Source organism: Dama dama, chromosome 16, assembly GCF_033118175.1.
Source record: "Dama dama isolate Ldn47 chromosome 16, ASM3311817v1, whole genome shotgun sequence".
Classification (NCBI taxonomy): Eukaryota; Metazoa; Chordata; class Mammalia; order Artiodactyla; family Cervidae; genus Dama; species Dama dama.
The window spans coordinates 10,915,119-10,940,511 of NC_083696.1; the positions used below are offsets into that span (position 1 = coordinate 10,915,119).

Consider the following 25,393-nt stretch of genomic DNA (forward strand, 5'->3'; position numbering starts at 1 on the left):
GGTAAGAGAAGAGGAAAGAGAGAGAGAAAGCAAGTACCTGCAGGTAGATAAACCACTTATTCTACACAATGTGGTGATCATCTGTGGTTGAATGGTCATTATGGAACCAAGAGTGCTGGAAGAGAAAAAGGAAACAAATATGTAGAAGAAATAATTTCTTCCTAAGTCTATCCTCAGTGCCAAGACTGGCAACGTACACGAGAACTTCCCCTCTCTGTATTCGTAATAAGGAAAAGAATGCACCTTTTCAGATGTTCAGGAGAGCCACTGAAAACTCAGGTGTGTCCCAAGCTTTATTGGACTATCCCTTTTGCAGAGAGGTCCAGTCAGGATAGCTCTGATTCCCACTACAGGACTAGGGACCACTGCCCCCACCTCTGACACCTCCTCTTTTACTGTTGTGTCCTCAGGAAAGGACCATGTGGGACCAGGTATCTTGAGTTCTCCTGACATGGGCTTCCCTTCCACAAACCATCTAAGGGCTGTGAACGCCTGTGTCCTCAGTGAGGGCATCATCTCTGCAGGCTGGTTGCGGGGTACCACCCTGACTCCTGCTGGCCTTCATCCCAGCTGTTTCCCTCTTTGTCCAGGCTCTCTCAGAGTCTTTTGTGGACACAGATTCCTTGATGTCTGAGGTCCTCATGTTAGGTCAGCCCAGGATGAAGGCACACTTGTCCTTCCATACCTCCAAGGGTCAGCTGTTCCTCTAGTCCCCAGAAATCTCCCAGCTACTTTCTAGCTTCAGATCAACCCCCAGCCCCTTAAGGAAATGACTGGTAAGGATGGATGTCTCCCCGCTCTTCTCACTGAAAGCTTCTGCACCCCCTCTGAGGCCCCACAGAGACAAGATGGCCCACCACAGAGGAAAGCGGGCTGGATGTGTTATTTTCACAATGTTATGTTAGCGTTGTGTGAGTGCTAAGTCGCTTCAGTCGTGTCCAGACTCTTTGTGACCCTATGGACCAGAGCCTACCAGGCTCCTCCGTTCATGGGGTTCTCCAGGGAAGAATACTGGAGTGGGTTGCCATTCCCTTCTCCAGGGGATCTTCCCAACCCAGGGATCGAACCCACATCTCTTACATCTCCTGCCTTGGTGGGTGGATACTTTACTGCTAGTGCCACCTGGGAAGCCCATCCTATATTAATGTTAGCTGTCTATAAAATATGAGTGGGAAAGTTTCTTTATATTAAAAGCCTAAGAGGCAGGGTTTCTGTGTGTTGGGGTGGTTGAAAGGTATACTGAAACTTAACAATTAATTTAGCAAATACCTATTGATTGGTTATGTACAAAGACTGGTGCTAAGTGATAAAGGAGACAAAGATAAAAGAAGATGGTTCCTTCTCTTTGGGAAACCAAGTCTGATAACCTTACTGACAAGGGAGTTGCAGCTCACCTTGGGATACCTGATGACTTATGGCATAAGCTCTATGTTCTCCATTGCTGTCAATTTCAATTTATCATGCCAGCCTGGTGGGCTCCAGTCCATGGGATCAGAGAGTCAGACACGACTGAGCAACTAACACACTCACATTGAGTGGGGGGCGTGGGCCAATTAGGAGGTGCTGAGGATTAGAAAAGAACCTCTGGGGTATCTTTACTTTTATATATTCATGTGTGTTAGTTCCTTGCAATTACTTGACGTTTATAGCATAAGGTTGGGACCTTTGCTTAAATTTGGTGCAGACAAAATTTTCCTTTACTTTCTGTTCATTTTAGTGGGTCTTAGTGGAGTAACACATTTGCACTTCTGTTTACTTCCTTTCTGTCATTGCTTTTAATAGTTTGCCTACATTAATGATATTAATCTTTTGTTATACGTATTGAACCCCAGGTTATGTACTCTTTAATTTTCTTTTCAATATTCTTTTTGACATTCAGACATTTTAAGTTTTCATGTAATCAATTCTATTGATTCTTTTATCGTTTCTGCCTCGGGTCATGCCAAGAAAAAGCCTTTCCCACTTTGCAATCAGATCAGTTCTTATTCTCTACTGTGTTCTAATGCTTCTTCACAATTTTGCTTTTCACATTTTAGAGCTTGCATCCATTTGGAATTTGTTTAGATGTGTGGTATAAGGCTAAATTTACATGGTGACTTTTTTTCTCCCAAATGATCAGCCAGTTTCCCCATCACCTTTGGAAAGACTGTCCATGCCACACAATATATTCTCATTTATTTATTTGGGTCTCTTTCTTGATTATCAAGCTTCTTCCATTGCATTGCCTATCCCGTGCTTTTACCTTCTTATTTTAGTTATTGTAAATTTGTAGTATATTTAATATTTTGGGGGACAAGTTCTGCTTCATTGCTTTTCTCCTGAATCTTCAGTTTTCTCAGCCTCCATAATTGCTTTTGTCACTTATTTCTAGGAGAGAATGAACTTTGTTGGCATCTAGGAGGGGCAGTGAATGTCTTCCTTCTGGGTCTGCCCCCAGCTCACATACTCAGGGTGAAAGAACTCCAGCCCAGGCATGACCCATTTCTTGCCTTGGGTCTGATTTGGTTAAAATCAGTAATGGGCTGATGAAAAGGAGAGCAGACCAGTCAAAGACAGCAGTTTGGGGGGTGGGACACAGCACCTTGGAAAATATGGCTAGAAGTAAAGTTATCTGCCTGCAATGCGGGAGACCTGGGTTCGATCCCTGGTTTGGGAAGATCCCCTGGAGAAGGGAAGGGAAAGGCTACCCACTCCAGTATTTTGGCCTGGAGAATTCCATAGGTTGTATAGTCTGCGGGGTAGCAAAGAGTCGGACACGACTGCGTGACTTTCACTAAGGTTATTTAACCTCAAAAATGCAGCAAAGAAACAGTCTACTCAAGTTCAGGCTTTTGCATTCAAGAGAAAAAACAGACTATTTATAAGGTGGGGAAGGCGGGGAGCAGGCAGAACAGAAAGCAGTCTAGAAGTCATGTGTTGATTGAATCAACTGGATGGTTGTGTCCTGTTTAGAACTGGAAGGACGGACGATGCTGGGGCTGAAAAGGGGCCAGGTAGCACAGAACAACCAGGGGAGGCCTGCCTGCCCTGCTGTGGGCCCGCCTTCCCTAAACTGGGCGCACGCTTTGTTCTGCTGCTCCTGGGGTGGGTGAGGTGGTTTTAAAAGGTTCCCCAAGAGATTAGAGGCCTAGAATTATTCATCTCAGAGAAGAGCAAACAGAGGAATAACTTGAAAGAGCCCCGAGGAGGGTTCTCACACAGAAAAGAGTAAACAGTTAATCTCCCTCTGGGCTGAAAACAGGAAATGTGTGATAAAAACCAGTTGCTTTCCTGCGAGGACGAAATGTCACCAATGAAAGAGCCTTTCAGCAATAGCCTGAGGGTTGAGTGTAGAGATACTTGGAATGTTCGTGTTCCCTGACCAGGTGCATTTGACCAGTTCCCTGACCAGTCTGCATTTCCCCTCTCCCCATTGCTAGCTGGCTGCAGGAGGCTAGCCACTGCCTGCCTCAGGGGTGTTATAGAATTTCTTTCTGGCTGCCTCTTGGAAAGGTGGTGGACCTTTCAGTACCGTAGGGTGCAGTCTTAACTGTAAGTAGAGGCTGTTCCAAGTCACCCCCAGGGCCTTTAACAATGCCACAGATTTACGGAAAACATGATTTGTACGGCCACTGTATCTGCATGGTGTTGGAAGAAATTCTAGACTTAATGTTTAATAAACACTACAGGAAACTCTCCCTTGTCCACCTGGTCTTAGATTCCTGGGTGTCCCGGTGGTCCACTCTGGGCCCTCATTTCTTCTCAGATGCCTTTATACCATCTCTCTGGGCCGCCGTGTGAGCAAAGTCGCTTCAGTCGTGTCCGACTCTTCGCAACCCTATGGACTGTAGCCCACCAGGCTTCTCTGTCCAAGGGATTTTTCCAGGCAGGAATCCTGGAGCGGGTTGCCATGCCCTCCTCCAGGGGATCTTCCAGACCCAGGGATTGAACCCATGTCTCTTATATCTCCGGCATTGGCAGGTGGGTTGTTTACCAGTAGTGCCACCTGGGAAGCCCCTTCTGTTGATGACTGACTCCATGTCGCCATCACAGTTTGCCCGTAAGCTCTGGACCACATTTCTAACTGCCTGCTGGACGGTTTCACAAAGACTTCAAACTTAACAGGTCTAGGAGTGAGCTGCGGCTGAACCTTCCCCCAGACCTTGATGAATGACGTCACCACTGACTCAGTGACCAAAACCAAAGCCCAGGTTCCTTCCCCTTCCTTATCTTCCACCACCTTCCGTTCCGTCTCTGCCCCACGTATCTCCTCCATCTGCCCCCTCTTTTCCATTGTGAGCATCATCACTTGCTTCAGGCCTCAGACACTTCTTACCTAGATTTTGGACAGTCTATGCTTTTGCTCTTTTCCAATTCATCCTCCAGCTGGCAGTCTAAATTGTCTTTCTAAAATACATATCTGCTAAGAATCTTTAGATGACTTCTCCTTATTTACAGGACCTCAGATCTGACCTAGACACACACCGCTTAACTTTTATTTACTTATTTGTTTGATTTTGGCTGCACTCGGTCTTCCCTACTGCATGTGGGCTTTCCTTAGTTGCGGAGAGTGGAGACTACCCTTTTTTGTGTTGATTGGGCTTCTCAATGCGGCGGCTTCTCTTGCTGCGGGGCACAGGCTTTAGGAACATGTGCTTCAGTAGTTGTGGCTCACGGGCTTAGTTGCTCCTCGGCATGAGGGATCTTCCTGGACCAGGGATCGAACCCGTGTCCCCTGCATTGGCGGGCGGATTCTCATCCACTGTGCCACCAGGGAAGTCCTACATTTCTCACTTTATTTTCTGCCTCTGCTGAGCTGGAACTCAACCTTTTGGCCACACTGAACTCCTGCTCCTCTCTCTCTGCATGCACTCTCTCACCTCCCGCCTCTGAGTATATCAGTTTCTGTATTTGATAGGCTCACTCCACTGCCCTGGGTCAGGCATTCTTCCCCCGCATTCCTACCACTCCCATTATTGTAGCTCCAAGCACCACCTGTTTACAAGACTCTGCTATCAGACTTTGAGCTCCTGGAAAGCAGAAACCATGTCTTCCATAGCTGTTTCTCCCAGCTTCACATAGAGGTGGCTAGTAAATATTTGTTGAAAGGCAGTGTGTAAATAGCATATTCAGTAGAGCTTTAAGATCTATCTTGGAAGGTCTAAACTTTTTTTTTTATTAAAATTTGAATTGAGAATTTCTACTCCAAGTCTATTTTCTGATTGGGTTGAAGAGTCTTGAGTGTCTGTTTTGGCTTTCTAGTTCTTAATTCCACTGTGGCAGCATTCAGGGGAATTTTGGGGGGACTTCATATTTTATTTTTTCTATTCCTATCTCTCTCTATAACTCTCATCCACTTGATAGCACTGTTGAGAAGATTAGATGAGATGAGGCATATATAGGACACATCTATATATGTGTCGGGTGCCCAACACATGTTATCTGTGTGACCCCCAAGGCAGAGTGGTGGCCGGTATGTTCATACTGTATATGTAACTCCCAGTTAGATGATGGAGCCCTGGTGTCAACCAACCAGTGCATTCTCCTCCCTATGAAGTAACTATTTGGGAAATCTGGTTGCTGGGGAGAGCAAGATAAGGACAGACAGCTGTGTGATTATAAAGGCTCTAGAAGTCTAGGGAATTCCCTCACAGTCCAGAGGTTAGGACTCCATGCTTTCACTGCTGAGGACGCAGGTTCAATCCCTGATCAGGTGGCTGATTCATGTTGATGTGTGGCAAAAACCATCACAATATTATAAAGTAATTATCCTCCAATTAAATTAATTAATTAAAAAATTTTTTAAAAATAAATAAAAGGATAATCATGCACACACACAAAAACCCCTGGTCAAGGAACTAAAATCCTACAACCTGCTCGGAACAGTCAAAACAATAATAATTAATAATAATAATAAACTTTTCCCAAAGGATCTTAGAAGTTGGATATGCTGGTCTCCTCACCAAACAGGAACCTATCTTCCAAGATAATTGAAATGACCACAGCATCCACCTTCTGTTAGTGCTGGGACATCACTTTTTAAAAGAATTATAATAAAAGATATACAACATAAAATGTACTATTTTAATCATTTTTCAGGGCACAAGTTATTGGCATTAAGTACATTCACAGTGCTGTAAACCATTACCATGATCTATTTCAAAATGTTTTCATCACCTCAAACAGAAACTATGTTGACCATTAAGCAATAACTCCCCATTCCCTACCCACACCCTCAGCCCTTGGCAACCTCCAATGTATTTCTGTCTCTATGGATTTACCTGTTCTAGAGATTTCACGCAAGTGGAATCATGCAATGTTTGTCCTTCTTTGTCTGGCGTATTTCTCTTAGCCTCATGTGTTCAGGATTCGCCTGTGTTGGAGCCTGTGTCCGAATTTGCCCATCACTTCTTTCATGAAAACTGTCTTCTTGATGTCCCATGAGGACCACTTTCTTCATGTCTCTGTTTGTTCTGATCACATCCGTTTTCTTCTTTGCAACATGTTTTCAGAGCCTCCCCTTCCGGAAGTAGACTTTTTCACTGTGCATGGAGGGCCTCTACCACACTTGCGACTGAAGAAAGCCACAGAGAAAAATGGACCCATCAGGTGAGTAGAGGCCTCTTTCCCATGGCTGCCCAGGGGTCCCATGAAGTGTTTTGGAAACACTGCTTTGAGTGAGGATGAGACTTCTATTTAGGTGGCTACGCTGCAGTAGTTAAGGCAATGGGCCTCTTTTTTTTGTTTCCCTGGGCGCAGACTAGGCTTCCCTGATAGATCAGTTGGTAAAGAATGCCTGCAATGCAGGAGACCCCAGTTCAATCCCTGGGTTGGGAAGATCCCCTGGAGAAGGGAAAGGCTACCCACTCCAATATTCTGGCCTGGAGAATTCCATGGACTGTATAGTCCATGGGGTCGCAAAGAGTCAGACACGACTAAGCAACTTTCACTCACTGGGCACAGACTGAGTCTTTAATTCCAACCGGCACCCTCCTTAGTGAATAGAGAGACTTTTAAGGGACCAGAGATGAGCATTTGGGCAGCTGAGCTCGAGAAACTGAATCTGCTCCTTTGGTCACTGAATAAGCATTGGCTGGGGTGCCTGTGACATGTCAGGCGGTGTCCTTTGCACTCAGGCCTCCAGGTATATCCATTAGTGATGGTGGATCAGGAGCATCATTTCACTTACCAAAGACAGAACGTGTTTTCCTTTATTTAAGGGTGACCTTGGGGTGTGTGTAGTGGTTTTTGGGAGAGTCATTTGGATAATTCTTTTAATTCATTCAAGTACTGAGATGTGGGCAAGGCATTGTGTTGTTAATAACTGCTTCTGGGACTCCAGATGGTATTAGGGTGGAAGTAATTTACCTCAGGTGGTGGACTACGTTGTGTTCAATTAAGCTTTTTGTTTACACAGGTCGTGGCAGGGTTAGGAAAGCAGAAATAGTCCCTTTTTAGAGAGGAAGATTGAAGTTCATCTGGGGAGATGAGCAACTTCCTGACAGGAGTCTAGAAAAATGGGATAGATGGTCTTATCTGCAAAACAGAAATACAGACACAGACATAGAGAAAAAAATGTATGGACCCCAAAGAGGGAACGAGAAGGGTGGGATGAATTGGGAGGTTGCAGCTGATACATATACACTACTATGTACAAAATAGATAACTTATAAGAACCTACTGTATAGCACAGGTATGGGAAGGAAATCCACAAAAGAGGGGATGTATGTCGATGTATAGCTGATTCACTTTGCTGTGCCATGGAAACTATTACAACACTGTAATTATGCTCCAATAAAAATTAACTTTAAGAGGAGATGGCAATAACCTGCTTCCTTGACCTAACCCACACTACCTATGTCTCTCCTGACCCTTCAGTCTAATGACCCTACAGTACAGTTCAGGGTAAAAGTCATGAGATATCACAAAACTGTCAAAAGAAAGTCTAGCAAAATTATCTGTGTGTCCATTTATAATGAAACTCGGGCTCTTCGTGTCTGTTCGTTTGAGCTCAGTAAGTGCTCAAAAGTCTTTGCAGGCATGTGTATGGCCTAAGTTGCTCTGTGTCTTAATTCCTGACAAGTTACTGGAAGGCACTGTAATTCTGTGGCTGGAAGGAGAGTGGAAGTCGTGACCTCAGTGCCTGAGAGAATGTGCAATACGGACGTGATATTTAGGCCAGGTGATTATGTAAGGCAGAAGGAAAAGCCAAATGACAGTCTACCCTGGTGCTCTGAGCCCGCCAGTGCCTCCAAAACAGGAAGTGGAGATCTGTGAGTCATCGCGGAGGGTGGTGGTGAGAAAGAGGGGAAAAGTCCTTCTGGAACAGTCATGCTCTCCACAGTCATGGCTGCTTCCCCAGTGTCATCGGCACTGATTACCATTAAGATGTTGGGGTGGTTTCCTTGGCCCGACTACCTGGTTTGAGCTGGGGGAAGCAGCCTTGCCAGTGGGTGGCAGCCCAGAGTCTGCCGTGTGCATTATCCAGGATGGGGGCGTGGGGCACTCAGTGGAGCAGGGGCTCCGGCCCCACGCCTCCCCTCCCTGACCGGGTCATCTTTGGAGGATGATGCAGCCTGTAGCCCGGCTCCCCTCATGGTTATGTCACCCACACTTGCTAGATTCCAGGAATCACCTAGGGTGCTTTATCAGCAACATGAATTCTCAGACTCTACTGGAGATTTTGATTGAGTAGGTCTGGGACGGGGGCTGGAAATCTGTACAATTATCAAGCGACTCGGGTGGTTATGATCATACTAACTGGGGAGACTGCTTTATGCCTCTTGAATGGTACCTCTCCTGGGAAATGTTCAGAAACAGATGAGTTCAAATGAGCCTTGAACTTGCACTTGAACATCAGTACCTACATGGTAAGAGAGGGACTTGAAGATGTGCTTACAGACAGCATGGAGCCTGCTGCCCATTTGCTTTTTCACCTGTGTCTGTGATTCATAGGGGTGTCTTCATCTTCAAGTCCCCAGGAAAGTTTGTTGTTATAGGTGTTCCTTTGTAGGCAGTGAGGCTTAGTAAATGTTTACTGGTGGTAGCAGTGACAAAGCGTTGCCCTGCGGGCTTTACTTTGTCATTTTTGTCCCAAGCTCGTTGCTGAAAGTGAATCCAGAAACTTTGTGGAAATCAGGGGCCTGAGGACACCTAGGAATTTGGGGAGCCTGGTGGGTGGATACTTTCTAAATCCAACACCTGCTATTAACCTAGTAACTCATGGGCTCTTAGGAAGCAGGAGATGGGGCATTAGGAATGTGGAGCAGGAAGTGTATACTTACTGGTAAAATAGAATTACATGTGCTAACGAGTTTGGGAAATTATCCTAATCATATTTGGGGCTGATGCAAGTTTTTCTTCTTTACTGAAATTTCGACTCAAGAAAAGTCAGTCGTAGCCAAAGAACTGTGCAAAGATTTGCAAGGATGCAGGAGTAAATCATTCAAGTCCTTACTATCAAGCCTGATAGAGAAAGCAGACATCCCACAACTTACTAGGAGATGAGCCCAAACAGATGGAAATAGAAAGGAAGATGTGATTTGTTCTCAGAGTGTTTTTGTTCTTAACACTTTCTTTCACTGACAGATTTTTCTGTTTGGTGGGGAAAATAATCCTGAAACATGATAAAATGAAACCAGATTGCTAGTGTGTTTCTTTGTCCACATGTAGGGAACATACAAGATTTTCCCTTTCCAGCTGTTGAAGGATATTGTCAGACTAGATGAGTTCACGGTGACTTTGCACTCCATGCTTCTCATTCATTTCATAGGAACTTCGGTATCAGTCCATGAACTGGAGGGAGTGTCTGTCACATGAATTCTGTTTTAGGCTCCTCATGTGATTACGTGGAGCCTTTTGGCAGACTTAGTGCACTAACTCCTGTAGGCAATAGGCCTCCATGTGACTGCTAAACCCTTTCCCCAGCTGGACTTTGTTTGCCCACGAGAAAAATCACTGATTAGATCAACTTTATGACACGTATGCTCCAGGCAGTTTACCAGGTAGCCATCTGCAGCCAGAACTTAGATCACCCCCCCAGTGTCATGAAGCTTGAACACGGTTGGTTCCAACTGGAGTTCCATGACTGTTGGAGCTGTCAGATCGTGAAGCCCACACAGACAAGGACTTTTATCCAGTGTTGTATCTCCAGCATCTAGCAAAGTGTTGATCTCATAGCTGGTGCTCAATAAGTATGAATAAATGAAAGAATGAACCCCCCCCCCCAACCCAAGCAAGGGTCTGATAGACATTTTCTTTTCTCTTACAGTTCATATCAGGTGTTAGTGCTTCCCTTGGCCCTCCAAAGCACATTTGCTTGTGATTCTGAAGAAGCTGCTTCATTCTTTAGCAAAGCTTCTGAGGCCAGTGGATACGTGACTGCAGAACTGCTGGCCAAGGATATTCCCGATGATGCCATGGAGATATCTATTGGAGACAGGCTGTACTATGGGAAATATTATAATGCACCCTTGAAAACAGGGCATGATTACTGCATTATATTACGAATCACAAGTGAATGGGATGAGGTATATTTCTTTAAAAACTCTTGTGAATTTGATATTTTCCTCTTCATGTGAAATTTAAATAATTGAACATTTGTTTTCCCCATATCTGAGATGAACACTGCATGTAAGAACCATAAACACGTGTTGAACCCTTTCACTTTATAAAGGAGGGGCAGCTGAAACCTTTCTGGAGGTGGATATTCTGAACTTGCTGGGGGAACCTGTTTGGATCTGTGTTTGGACTGAATTTGTTTTGTTTTTCCCTAAGCTTTATGAATGCCCTTATCCCACTGCATTGAGGAAGCCTGAGCTGGAGTGGCACATCTAGATCTTTCTGCCACTTCCCTGTACTCCTGCCAGGCTGCTGCCTTCCCTCATTCTCTGGGAAGCAAGAGGGAGGGGCAGATCATGCTCAGCACTATTTTCTGGCTCTATTCTGCTTCCGTTACTTCCCTGGCTGTTGCGTAAGCCCCACTCTCATCTCTCAATCCTTAAAGAGTCTATGTGTTTCTAGCAGTGGTTCTTTCTTGAGATATGGAAACTCATGAGAAGCATGAGAAACATGAAAACATGAGACATGTATACTCCTTACAGAATGAATAATTATAATGAGCTGGACAAGCAGAATAGCCAGAGCTGGATCAATCAGTCAGGGGTGGAAGAGCTTCTGGAAGGAGCATTGTCATGGTTGCCCTAGGAGAACTCAAAGTTTGATATCAATTCATATTGGTTGGCAATGAAAACTAGAAAAATTCTATTAATAGAAACATCTCTTGACTGATGAGTTTGAGGCCTCTTGCATGTAAGTTTCATCACATATTTGAAACTGAAACATGCTATTAAATTTTCTATAGGACACAAGTCAAATGTGCCATTATCATGCTTGATATAAAACTAAGACTATGTCCAAGTAGCAAAAAGGTCTGGTGGTGTTCTGTGACAATTATGTAGGGATTAAGAATTGAAAGACTAAAGTCCAGAATATATTGCCCTTAGCTTGTTGAGAGGTATTTTTGACTGAGACAAGGCCTCCTTGCTAGAATATCACCTGAAGATTCTGAGTTGGTATCTCTAGCTATAGACAACACTGGCGGTAGCGTGTGTGTGCAATTTAGAGATTGCTCAGAGCTGCTGCCTGAGGCTGAGACTTTGATCTGGGAGGGGGTATTAGTCAGCTTGGGCTGCACTTCAAACATGTCAGTACCGCCCTTACTAGAACTTTGTAAATTGGGGAGTATGAGTTTTCCAGTCCCCTCTTTTTGCTTTTCCTTTTACGTATCTGCCCCACTAAGTAACATCACCATGTTCCTAGTTGCCAATACAGAAATCTAGGAATATTTCTCGCCTTTCTTCTTCTTATCTTCTTATGTAGTCTTTTATCAAATTATGTCAATTATGTCACCTCAATGCCATTTAAAACCATCTTTTTCTCTTTCATTAGCGCTGTTTAGCCTTTGACATCTCCTGTCTGAACAGCAATTTTCTAACTCATCATCTTGCCTCTTCCTCTACCTATACCCTTGCTCCATGCTACTGCCACAGTGAGTTTTATAAAATGTACATCTGATCAAGGCACTATATTTTAATGAACTCCCTTCTCTATCTGACCCTGTCAATGTCTCTCCTTTAATATACTCAGTTTCCTAGTAACAGTCTTGCTGTTTGAGGTCCTTTTTCTTCCCCAGTATCTTGCAATATACCCTTCACTGGTTACTCTTGCATATTATCTTTTATTAAATGCACTTGACGCAAGGCTTCCCAGGTGGCACTGTAGTAAAGAATGTGTCTGCCAATGCAGAAAACACAGGAGGGTTCGATCCCTGGGTTGGGAAGATGCCTTGGAAGAGGAAATGGTAACCCATTCCAGTATTTCTTACCTGGAGAATTCCATGGACGGAGGTGCCTGGCAGGCTACAGTCTACAGGGCCACAAAGAGTCAGACATGACTGAAAACTGAGCTCAACAACCGTCATCTAGAGAAGTGAAGTGTTTGTAATGCCAAGCCTTCTCATAGCCTTGCCTATAAGATGCATCACTGTATCTTGCTGAACCTGGATGTGACCTTGGAACCTGCATGTGACCTTGGAACCTGGATGTGACCTTAGAATCCTCTTCAGCGTCATTCTCCAGGCAGTCAGTGCCAGGTGCTGAGAGCTAGCAAGGGGAATGGACTTCACCACCATCCCTGGTCTTTCCCTGGAGTGTGTGCTTCCTGAGAGCCATTGGAAAGCTTTAGGGTCGTCATTCCTAGGGTCACTTCTGTCTCTGTTGCCCTGCTAGACCCTTGGAATGCTTGGTGATCAAAAGCAAGATCGTAAGATATTAAAGCTGACTGAGACTTTTCTTTTCTGGCCGCACTGCACAGCATGCAGGATCTTAGTTCCCTGACCAGGGTCTGAACCAGCAACCCCCGCAGGGGAAGCGTGGAGCCTTAACCACTGATTGTTTTTGCTGTTTAGTCGCTGAGTCATGTCTGACTCTTTGTGACCCCATAGACTGCAGCATGCCAGGCTCCTCTGTCCTCCACTGTCTCCCAGAGTTTGCTCAAATTCATGTCCATGGAGCTGGTGATGCTATCTTAACCACTGAAGCAACAGGTAAGTCCCCAGGATGAGACATTAAACATCATGTTGTCCAAAATAAGAGATAAAAACCTAAGGGGTGTTATTTAAACTGATGTCACATGCTGCCCAGTTATATATGTTGCTATACTTTCCTTTACAGGTGAGAAGAAGTACCTGTGCAGTCTGGGCTCATGTAAAAGGTAAAACCATTTTCTGTCCTCATTTCTCCTCTGTTCACTCAGCAGCATCAAGTGTCTGTTAATGAGATTTCTTTTTAAGTTGTCACAGATGATGGAAGCACATCTCCGACTGGCCATAGCTGAAAAGGATGGGGGTGGTGGGAGCTCATGGAATCAGAGTGGCATCATCAGGAATTGGGACTGGGCACTTAACACCATGAGTAGGACTCTCCCTTTCTCTCTGTCTCTTGTCGCCTCTGTTTCTAAGTGTGAGCTGGCTTCACTTTCTTCTACTGGGAACTACGTGGTGGGGCGGGATGGGCAGCAGCTGCCCCATGGTAGCCGCATCAGTGGGGACAGACAGTTTTTCAGTTCCAGGAGTCTCTTCTCCTAGGCTGGTGACTACCCATTGGATGAATCACTGTTAAGAGGAGATGGGGTAGTGTGATCAGCCTACCTGGGCTCTGGGGCTTACTGGTATGGCTGGTTGGGGTGGCAGATCAGTGTGATGGGCAATCCCGCAAGGGTTGCATTGAGAGGGCAATATGACCCCCACCAGGAAAAGAGGAACAGCAAACCGTGTTGGCAGACCAAAGAGTTACAAACAGTCCACTACTTTCAGCCATTTGGTTACTTCTCATGCGCGCACATGCATTCACACACACACACACTATTTAGAAAAACATCCTCCATTAAGAAAGTGGAATTATCCTCCATATAACCAAAAATGGAACCCAAAAAGAAGACAGTCCAAAGGTGGATCTGTACTAAATCCAGGTCCAAGACCAGGGAATGATCCATTCCTCTTGACCTACTTAATCTAGATATGCTTCTCATGATCTGCTTAGCAATCTGTGATTAAATGGCAAAATAAACTGTTCTCAAATCACAATATATTATACGAAAGGGAAAGGCAGATAATCATAATAAATACATTCATTTAGAAAGGAGGGAAAGGGCTTCCCTGGTGGTCTACTGGTTAGGAGTCTGCCTTGCAATACAGGGACACTGGTTTGATACCTGGCCCTGGAGGATCCCACATGCCGTGGGGCAACTAAGCCTGTGAGCCACAACTACTGAAGCCCGTGCTCACTGGAGCCCATGCTGTGCAACAGAAGAGAACATTGCAACGAAAAGCCTGTACACTGCCACTAGAGAGTCACCCCCTCTTGCTGCAACTAGAGAAAACCCTCGTGACGCAACGAAGACCCAGCAGGGCCAAAATATAACTAACTAAATAAATAAAATCATTAAAAAATGGGAAGAAAAGATAAAGAGCCGTGCTGTGCAAGACTTCCCTGGTGGTCCAGTGGTTAAGAATCTGACTTCTGGTGCAGGGGACACAGGTTCGATCTCTGGTTGGGAAACTAAGATCCCATATGCTACAGGGCAACTATGCCCATGGTCTGCAACCACTGAGCCTGCCACACTCTAGAGCTCATGCATTGCAACTAGAGAAGCCAAAAATGCAACAACTAAAGAAGCCTGCACACTGTAACTAAGACCCAGCACAGCACCACCCCCTCTCCCGCCTTCTCCCACAAAAGAACCATGCAGTTGCCAGGGGACCAATACCAATGACCCTATCCTGCTGGACAGGAAAAGCAAGCCTCTCCTGGGCTGGCAGCGGAATGGGTCACCTCCTCAGTCAGTTTGGCTGTTTTGGACTCTGCCTGATTGATGGGGGAGCACCTTGTCCCTCTGCTTCAGAGCTCTCCCGAGAGATGCAGCAGGGAGGAGCCAGCTGAGGACCCTACAGCTCAAACCTTCTGCTTCTGGGTGGGGTGCAGTGATACGGGTGGAGGAGTTGCGTTAGGGATTGAGCTACCACAGGTCTTGTTCACCAGGCTGGGATTTCCCTGGCAGGATATTTCTGTAAACCAGAGGGCAGCCAGCCACTGGATTTGACTCATAGGAATTCCATTAATTTGTAGCTAATACCAGAAATCTTGTTAAGTTTATGACCTTTCTGAGTCTGGACCTTTTCCTTGCGGTTCATGCATCCTAGCAACTGCCTGAGGAATTCTGCTCGTAGCCTGGAGTATCAGTTTAACTCCTGACATCCTGTCCCTCACCTCAGAGCAGCATGAAACAATAGGCTGGGCTGGTTAGGAAAAGCCCACATCACCCTGCTTCCAGGAGGGTTCCACTAGATGGTGCCTTTCAACTGGGGGATGTGTTACCCTGTCGGTGGAGGGTACCTAGCAGGAAATGATTGGGAGGGACCTGGAGCACTAAGCTTCCTTCATTTGTCTGAAAGTGGAAGCTGCTCAGTTGTGTCCGACTCTTTGCAACCCCATGGACTACATAGTCCATGGAATTCTCTAGGCCAGAATACTGGAGTGGGTAGCCTTTCCCTTCTCCAGGGGATCTTCCCAACCCAGGGATCAAACCCAGTTCTCCCACATTGCAGGTGGGTTCTTCACTGACTGAGCTATCAGAGAAGCCCCTCTTCATTTGTCTGCTTATCCCCTAAACTCACTTCCCGTCTTTTTATCTCTCATCACACCAACTTCAACAGGGGTAGCGCTCATGGCTTTTCATCCGGGTATTGAGCATTACCTGACCGTCCGCCATCTTGGATTGCATATTGCCAGGTAGTGAGGGCCTCTCTCTCTTTCTTCAGTTTTCTTGTGAAAACAATTTACATATAATGTGTGAATTTAAGGTGTTTAGTGTGATTTGATTCATGTATATACTGCAAAATGATTACCGCCATGAGGTTAGTTAATATTTCCATCACCTCGCATAATCACCGTATAATATGTGATTTTATATATATATATATATATTTTATATATATATATATAATCTGTGTATGTATGAATGTTTAAGACCTAGTCTCCTAGCAGTTTCCAAGTGTACAGGACAGTACTGTTAACTATAGTCACCACGCTATACACTAGATCCCCAGAACTTACCTATCTTACATCTGAAAGTTGATCCCCTTTGACCAATATCTCATTTCCCCCACCCCTCAGCCCCTGACAACCACCATGCTACCCTGCTTCTATGACTTCAGCTTTCTAAGATTCCGTGTGTAATTGAGATCATACCGCTTTTGTCTTTCTCTGATTTAACTTCACTTAGCATCACAAGTGAGGGCCTCTCTTAACAAAGATGTGCGCCAGGACATTTCTGTTTTCTGGTTAGCTAAGCCCCCTTTCTTGGAATCGAATGATGGCCACAAGAAACAATCACACATTCCAACATTTGGAAATTTTTCTACCAATCCATTCCTGAAAGCTTAACGGGTGGAAAGGAGTTCCTACAAGGAAAAGAGTTGCTTCTATCAGAAAAATGGAGGCATACAAGCATTGTGGATAGGCCCTTCAGAAACAATAGCTTCCAGAACCTACTGCTTTCCACAGCTGTTTGGTGTGAGTAACAAACTCAAATTAGTTAGAAGAAATGGCCAAAGAGCTGGCTACGGTCATTCTACCGAGATTAACAGGAAAGATTTTGCTTTGGAAATATCTAAGTGGTTTTTGGCAGTACCCTTTCCCCCTCATATTGAAAGAGAGTTTGAACCTTTAAATACAAGCTACTAGAAAGCTCTGAGATAATAGAAAACCCACTGTGGTGTTGAAATTCTGAAGGGAACACTAGCACAGATACATCTATGTACAGTGTTTACTTGGGTGGTACTCTCACCTGGTTGTCTCCTTTTGCAGAAGTTTTGGAGACTGACTTTTCAGAAAGTAATCTGGAGAGAACTAAGATCCAAACTAGTCCTGAGATTGTTTCAGTTCACTTGTGCCAAGCAACAGCCCCATTCTTGCTTTTGCCCACTGATGAATTATGCTATTTTACCTTTTACACATTCCCCTAAGAGGGCTTTGTGATGATGACCAGGGAGCCAGCAGTGGGTTTGATGGGAAATGCTGAGGCCTGAGCTCCCTTGCCCAAGTCCTGCTCGTAATCAGTCGAGTGTCTTGTAAATTGTATTTAACTTGGCTGGTTCTACATTGCCTTCCTCCAAGATCTCTGCGATCCTTTCCAACCACAAAGGACTTGAGCCTGTGTTTTCCTGAGTCATAGCACAAGATCATCTGATACGTGAGATGATGAGAAAGTGTACGTTCTCATCAGGGAACATTCTTTAGTCACAGGCATGAAACCTCTGAGTCATTTATGACTCCTTCTCTTTCTCTTTTAACCCACATTTTGCACTTGGGCAGGCCTCTCTGTCATTTCTGTGTTCACTCCCTGAGCAGAGGCCTTTGGACGACTGGCCAAACCTATTTCTTATCTCCCATCAGAGTGTTCAGGGGTCCTCTCTTCCCTCCAGCCTACCCTCCCACCCGACATGTTACTAAGGTGCAGTACTGATTTTCTGATTTCCCCTGATGGTCCCTCCAGAGTTCTCCACGACTTCTTTCTTTTAAAATTATTTTGGGGGGGATTTATTCATGTATCTTTTGGCTGCGCTGCGCCTTTGTTGCTGCACACAGCCTTTCTCTAGTTGCAGTGAGCAGGGGCCACGCTTTCTCACGGTGCACAGGCTTCTCACTGCGGTGATTTGTCTCGTGGAGTGTCGGCTTGGTAGCTGTCGTGCACACGTTTAGCTGCTCTGCGGCATGGGGGATCTTCCTGGACCAGGGATCGAACCCGAGTCTCCTGCATTGGCAGGCAGAGTCTTAACCACTGGCCCGCCAGGGAAGTCCTGCCAGTACTTCTTAGTCTGGTTTCCAAGGCCTCAGTTGGACACCAGTGTACCCTTCTGATTGCATCTCCACTCTTCTCCGTTTAAACCAACATGCCTGCACTTCTCTGCCTATGTCCCTTCTTTTCTCTCCTTAATGTCTTTGCTCATATGATTCTGTGCTTACTTTCACCTGGATCACCCTACAACCTTCCTGCAATTTCTGTTACAGTCCCTCCTGTTCTTCAAGATTAAAATCAAATGCCATTTTCTCCTTGACACTTTAAAGATTTCCTCAGCAGGACAGGATCTCTCTCCTTCCCTCTCTTTAGCCATTCTACTGTACTTCCAAGCCACTGGTGCACTTGTCTTTTCTTACGCTTGAGGGACAGCATCTGAAGAGCTAGAGCAGTGCCTGGTAAGCAGTAGGTACTTACCCAAATTTATTGGATTGGGCTGAATGATTACTGGGGAACTAGTAGTACAGTCTGATGAAAAATGAAGCATAGTAGGTGCAATACTATCAAATAAGCCAGAGAAGATTGACATCCAGATATAAGCCTAGTGGGTATGTATATGTATGAATATGCTATGCATGTGTATATATGCATACATACACACACACTCATTTTGAACCTTCATGATTGTAGTAGGTAGTATTCTCTTAATAATACAGCCTCACAAATTCCTGATCCCTGGGGTACACCCACCTGCTCTTACTTATTCATAGACTATTCTAGTTGTTGCTGTGAAAATATTTAAAGATGTAACTGACGTCCCAAATAGGGAGATTATCCAGGTGGACCTGATCTTATCATGCGAGCCCTTTAAATCTGTGTCTAGAAGTCAGAGACCGGGGAATTTGAAGGTTCCAAGGGAGAGATGCGTTTGATATAATGATTTCTCCTACTGGCTTTGAAGATGGGGAGGACCACATGGCAAGGATGCTGGCAGCCTATAGGAGCTCAGTGGCCCTTGGCTGATAGCCAGTAATAATATAGGGACCTCAGTCTTACAACTGCAGGGAATTGAATTTAGCCCACAAGCTGCATGAGCTTGGAAGCAGATTCTTCTCCAGAGACTTCAGAGGGAAGTGCAGACCTCCTGACATCCTTATTTCAGCCCTGTAAGACCCTGAGCTGAGAACCCAGTCAGTGGGCCTGAACTTCTGACCCATGGAACTGTGAGCTGATAAATGGGTGCTATTGCTAAGTATGGTGATTTGTTAAGCTGCAAGAGAGGATGAATTCAATAATTTACTGATTCATCAGGTTTTATTTATCTCTAAATTAGTTTTCTACTTTGATCTCCTTTGCCATCTTCTACTTCTCAGGAGTGACTTCCCAGCTAGCACTAGTGGTAAAGAACCCGCCTGTCAAAGCAGGAGACAGGACATATGGGTTCAATCCCTGGATCAGAAAGATCCCTTGGAAAAGGGCATGGCAGTACACTCCAGTATTCTTGCCTGGAGAATCCCATGGACTGAGGAGTCTGGTGGGCTACAGTCCATAGGGTCGCACAGAGTCAGACACAACTGAAGTGACTTAGCATGCACGCATGCACTCCTCAGGGGATTCAAGCAAGGGAACCCTAGAATAGCAGAGAGAAATTTAACATGCTAAATAGAAGTCACAGTGCCATTATTTGTACCTTTTGGAGAACAGAATTGTTGCTTTCAGAAAATGACCCTGCTGGCGTAAATTCATGAAAAAAGTCCATAACCATAGGAAGTCCTCAAGCTGTCACAAAATCTAAGAGTAGGAATGGGGCCTTTTAAATGGATTCTTCAGTACCTGTGATATTTCCATTAGTGAAGAAGTTAAAGATAAGGCCAGGGAACCCATCATTCCTCCTGAGCCCCATACCTCTTCCGGGAGCCACACTACAGAGACTGGCTTAAGCCTAATGGATTAACTGGTTAAAGAACGAGTCACTGAGAATCTAGGATATACACATGTTTCACTCACTTGGGTTTCTAAAAGAATATTCTACAAGTGATTGAGATGAAAAATGGCATGAGATCATGGAAGGGAGGGTTAACCAGATGACAAAGCTTTGAAAAATGTACCCATTGGTAAATTTTCTCGGTAAGAAATTAATGTGGCAAGTCCCTAAAGAAGCATGTGGCTATACCATGATTGGATTCACTCATGTTCACAGAGCACATATACAGTTTAGAAAAAAAGACATATAACCAGGAGCTGTTCTACCAGCAAGAATTGTGCCAATATTAGCAATAGCTAACATTTGCCAATTGCTTATGGTATGCCGGGCACAATTCTCACCTGTCTGAACTCATGTATTTCTCACAATAATCTCATAAAGTGGGTACTGTGGCCATGATTCCCATATTATTGGCGCATCCCTCAGTGGGGAAACTGAGGCTCAGAATGGCTGAGTAACTTGCCCAAGGTCACACAGTTGGGAAGTGGTAGTGTCCAACACAGACTTGGTCAACCTGACTCCAGTACTCAAGCTTTGAAATTCTTTTATATATTTGGGGCTGTTTCTGGGCTTTCTACTTAAAAAATTTTTTTTAAATTTATTTATTTTTGACTGCACTGTGTCTTTTTTGTGGTACTTGGGCTTGTCATTGTGGTGGCTTCTCTTGTTGCAGAGCACGGGCTCTAGAGCTCAGACTTGGTAGTTGTGGCCAACAGGCTTAGTTGCCCCGAGGCATGTGGAATCTTCCCAGACCAAGGATCAAACCTGTGACTTCTGCATTGGCAGGTGGATTCCTAACCTCTGGACCACCACGAAGGACCCTGGGCTTTCCATTTTGTTGCACTGTATCCTTTCCTGTACTGATACTGCACTGTTTTAATAGCTAGTCATTCAAGTCACTCCTGATTTTTTCTTTATTAATTTCTAATTTAATCAGAGAGCCTCCTCCCATTTCATAATATGGCTTCTTAAAAATGTGAAGGCCCTTTTCTTCTGAATACCAAAAGCAGCCAAATAGTATGCATCGCATGAAAGTCTCTTGACAACACTTTCTGAGGGAATCGTGTGCCTGGCTCTTTAGCAAAAGGTGTGTTCTACTCGGCTTTTGCTGTAGCGGCTCCTCTGTAGAGTCTCCGGTAGACTCGCACTGCTCTCAGGCCTGGTTGTAGAGATCTGAGCCATGTCTGTAGATTTCTGCAGTGACGGAAAGGTTTTAAAGGTGTGTTGTCCAGAGTCATCGCCACTCACCACGTGTGACTACTGGGCACTTGAAATGTGCACTTAAAAGAGTGTGACTGAGAAACTGGATTTTTGTTTCAAATTTTTAAAATTGAAGTGTAGTTGATTTTTAATGCTGTGCCAATCTGCTCTACAGCAAAGTGACTCAGTTATATGCATATAGACATTCTTCTTTATATTCTTTTCCATTCTGGTTTATCATAGGATATTGAATATAGTTCCCTATGCTGTTCAATAGGACCTTGTTGTTTATCCATTCCAAATGTACGGATTGTATCTACTAACCCCAAACTCCCAGTCTGTCCCTCTCCCTCCCCCTTGGAAACCATAGGTCTATTCTCTATGTCTCTGAAACTGTTTCTGTTTTGTAGATAAGTTCATTTGTGCCATATTTTAGATTCCACATGTAAGTGATATCATGTGATATTTGTCTTTCTCTTTCTGACTTACTTCACTTAGTATGATAATCTCTAGTTGTATCTGTGTTGCTGCAAATGGCATTATTTTGTTCTTTTTTGTGGCTGAGTAGTATTTCATTGTATATATGTATCACATCTTTATCTGTTCATTTGTCCATTGACATTTAGGTTGTTTTCATATTTTAGCTATTGTGAATAGTGATGCTATGAACACAGGGGTGCAAGTATTTTTTTGAATTATAGTTTTATGTGGGTATATTCCCAGGAGTTGGATTGCTGGATCATGTGGTAATTCTAATTTTAGTTTTCTGAGAAGCCTCTGTATCATTTTCCACAGTGGTTATACCAACTTATATTCCCACCAATAGTATAGAAGGGTGCTTTTTCTCTATACCCTCTCCAACATTTGTTATTTGTAGACTTTTTTTTTTTACAGTACAATATATTGGTAGAGTTTCCTCTTTATTTTTTAAATTAAATTTATTTATTTTAAGATGAAACAAAGATGAATATTTTTCATGATAAAAGGTACAATTCACAAAGAAGATAGACATCATAAACCATTAGACCCCTGACAACAAAGAAACAAAGATACATAAAGCAAAAATCAGAAGAAATATAAGAGAAAAGAAAAAATATGTAATCATAGTGAGACATGTTAACATTGATCTGAGAATATTTTATCAAGTACAGAAAAAATAAGAATAGGAACATCTTGAATGATTTCATTAATAATCTAAATATAATAGATTTCTATTTATATTAATTTATATTAATCATATATCCTGTGCTTACTTGTGCGTAGTTACTCAGTCGTGTCTGACTCTTTGTGATCCCATGGACTGTAGCCCACCAGACTCCTCTGTCCATGGGGATTCTCCAGGCAAGAACACTGGAGTGGGTTGCCATGCCCTCCTCCAGGGGATCTTCCCAACCCAGGGATCGAACTCAGATCTCCCGAATTGCAGATGGATTCTTTACCGTCTGAGCCAGCAGAGAAGCCCAAGAATACTGGAGTGGGTAGGCTATCCCTTCTCCAGGGAAACTTCCCAATTCAGGAATTGAACTGGGGTCTCCTGCATTTCAGGTGGATTCTTTACCAGCTGAGCTACCAGGGAAGCCCCAATCTTATATCCTACAAAATTTTAAATATATTTTGTATCTCATATGCTGTTATTAGAGGTCCATGGGACATTTCGGGAAAAAACTGGCTATTTGTAGATTTTTTAATGATGGCCATTCTGACTGGTATGAGGTGGTACCTCATTGTAGGAACTGAATTTCAAATCCAATTTAATTTAAATTAATTTAGATTTAGATAGCCACTTTGGGTTAGTGGCTACTGTGTTAGCACAGAATTGATGTTGAAATGGTTAAGTGGCTTGAACTGTTCTCAAATACACCACATTCACTGCCAGGGAATTAAGTCATCTATGTTTTGAGGGTCTCAAGCTCAAGGGCTATTTTTCCCCTTAAGTTTCTCTCCCCTTACAGTAGCAGATATTTGCTTTTGCTGTTTTCCGCTCTTCCGAGGCAGTGCTGGGTTACCTAGGGGGTGGACCAAGCATATGCCTGGGGCATCAGTAAAAGGAAGATACAGAAAAATGAAGTACGGTTGGCCCTTTGTATCTGCAGGCTCCACATTCATGGATTCAATGAGCTGCGGATTGAAACTATTCAGAAAAAATAATTCCAGAAAGTTTCAAAAAGCAAAAAATGAATGTTGTACATTCGCAACTATTTACCTAGCATTTACTTTTTATTTACAGCTATTTACATAGCATTTATATTGTATTAGGTATTATAGTTAGTCACTCAGTCGTGTCCAGCTCTTTGCAATTCCATGGACTGTAGCCCGCCAAAAGTCCTCTGTCCATGGAATTTTCCAGGCAAGAATACTGAAGTGGGTAGCCATTCCCTTCTTCAGGGGATCTTCCTGACCAGGGATCAAACCCAGGTCTCCTGCATGGCAAGCAGATTCTTTACTGTCTGAGCTGCCAAGAAAGCCCATCATCTAAAGATGAATTAAAATGTACAGTAGGTTATAAGCAAATGCTATACCATTTTATATAAGGGACTTGAGCATCTGAAGATTTTGTTATCTGAGCGGGGGCCCAGAAGATCCCCCATGGATACCAAGGGATACCAACAGTGACAGCTGTTACAAATCATCTGGAAAATTTTGGAAATGGATGCACATCCTTAAACTTATTCCATGGCTTGGTGGCATTCTTTTTTTAATTTGATGTATGCAGAGTCAGCCCCCTGAGATCTTAAAGTCTGGGGGCTCCATTGTACAGATTTTTGTTCTTCCAAAGAGGAATTTGAACTGCCACAGCCCGAGGCCCCAGCATCATCAGCCTGTGCAGGAAAGATCTGGTCTGTCCCCCCTGACTTTGGGAGAGAACGTGGCCCACTCTGCTGCAGATAAAGCTGCAGTCAGATCTGCACTGGGAGAGCGTGGTGCTGTGGTCAGAAGCCAAGACCCCCGGGTCAGGCAGCTTGGGTTTGAATCTTGGCTCTGTCATTTAGTAGCTGGGTGACCTTGGGGGAGTTTCTTAACCACTCCATGTCTAGGTTCTTCTTCTATAAAATGGGAATAATAATAGTGCCCAGTGTAGTAATACTTGGTGCTATTATTATGGTATCCAGTGGGTGGTTAGGAGAGGTTTTCTGATCAGTGTCTGGCACATAATAAGTGGTAAGTGTTTGCAAATTAAAATGAGGCCTTTAGTTTGGAACATGATCCTTTGATTTAGTCATTTGGCCTAAATGTGCGACTCAAATGTGGGTGTTTTCCCATTAAAACCAGGGATCTCCCTGGAGTTGGCATGCGATGCACCCCCAAATAGAACATATGCTGCTGTTGCTAAGTCGCGTCAGTCGTGTCCAACTCTATGCGACCCCATAGACGGCAGCCCACCAGGCTCCGCCATCCCCGGGATTCTCCAGGCAAGAACACTGGAGTGGGTTACCATTTCCTTCTCCAATGCATGAAAGTGAAAAGTGAAAGTGAAGTCGCTCAGTCACAGCCGACTCTCAGCGACCCCATGGACCGCAGCCCACCAGGCTTCTCCGTCCGTGGGATTTTCCAGGCAAGAGTACTGGAGTGGGTCGCCAGTGCCTTCTCCGATAGAGCACATGAATGCCTTTCAAAGAGCTTTTATATCAGTTTTCTTATTTTATCCTCATGGCAGTCTGCTGACCAGAGCAGGGAGGGATCACCCTTACTGATGTGTGGGGAAAGTGACAGATGACTCTACTCAACAGAGATGATTTGTTTGCTGTATTTGACCACTGAGCTAAACTATCATTTTTGGAGCAAAACTCCAAATGATGTCAGAATGATGTCTTCCTCAAGGCAAAGGAAATCTGCCCGTAAAAATTGATCAAGTGTAATTGACTTGAGGGAGGATGGAGACACACAACACAGAATGAAGTGTGTGTTTGTGTGCCCCCAAAAGACCAGCTTTTATCCCTTGAAGTTACATTCAAGTTAGAACATGATCTCATTTTTATGCTCCTTTTTCAATAGTGCCATGGTACAGTGTTTCCCTGATGCCCTGTCCTCAGGGCCAGCTCAGGGGGCCCAGAGGCACTCTGAACCTTCTTGGGATGGTTTGTTAAAGGGGGTCTAGCTCTGGCTAATACGGAGCAAGCATAGGTGGGTGTACAGCTCCTGGGGGCACCGTGATTCCGGACGCTGTGGGCTCAGTGTGTGGTTTTTGTCTCACAGGTTCATCACTCACACTCTTGTTGCCGCAGATGGTGGGCGTTGGGCTGGGCTCCATGGCTGTTGTGATTGTCCTCGCATTCCTGTCCTTCTCAGCAGTGTGGTATGTGCGACCGTCATTTTTGAGAAATGAGTGGAATGGAGGGAGGAGGGAGTTGGAACCATGAGGAACAGCTGGGATCG

General features: G+C 44.4%; 1 protein-coding gene across 7 annotated transcripts in view; it reads left to right on the forward strand.

The window, feature by feature from the left end:
* SUSD1 (sushi domain containing 1) overlaps positions 1 to 25,393 on the forward strand; it is a 183,681-nt gene that overhangs the window by 101,450 nt on the left and 56,838 nt on the right. For 4 of the 7 annotated variants that reach the window (XM_061163421.1, XM_061163420.1, XM_061163425.1 and 1 more), the window contains 4 exons: positions 6,492 to 6,588; positions 10,250 to 10,508; positions 13,212 to 13,251; positions 25,214 to 25,313. In XM_061163421.1, the coding sequence (XP_061019404.1) occupies positions 6,492 to 6,588; positions 10,250 to 10,508; positions 13,212 to 13,251; positions 25,214 to 25,313 (496 nt within the window). Of the gene's footprint in view, positions 1 to 6,491; positions 6,589 to 10,249; positions 10,509 to 13,211; positions 13,252 to 25,213; positions 25,314 to 25,393 lie in introns of those variants that run through there. The other 3 variants (XM_061163419.1, XM_061163423.1, XM_061163424.1) reach the window with 3 other exon arrangements.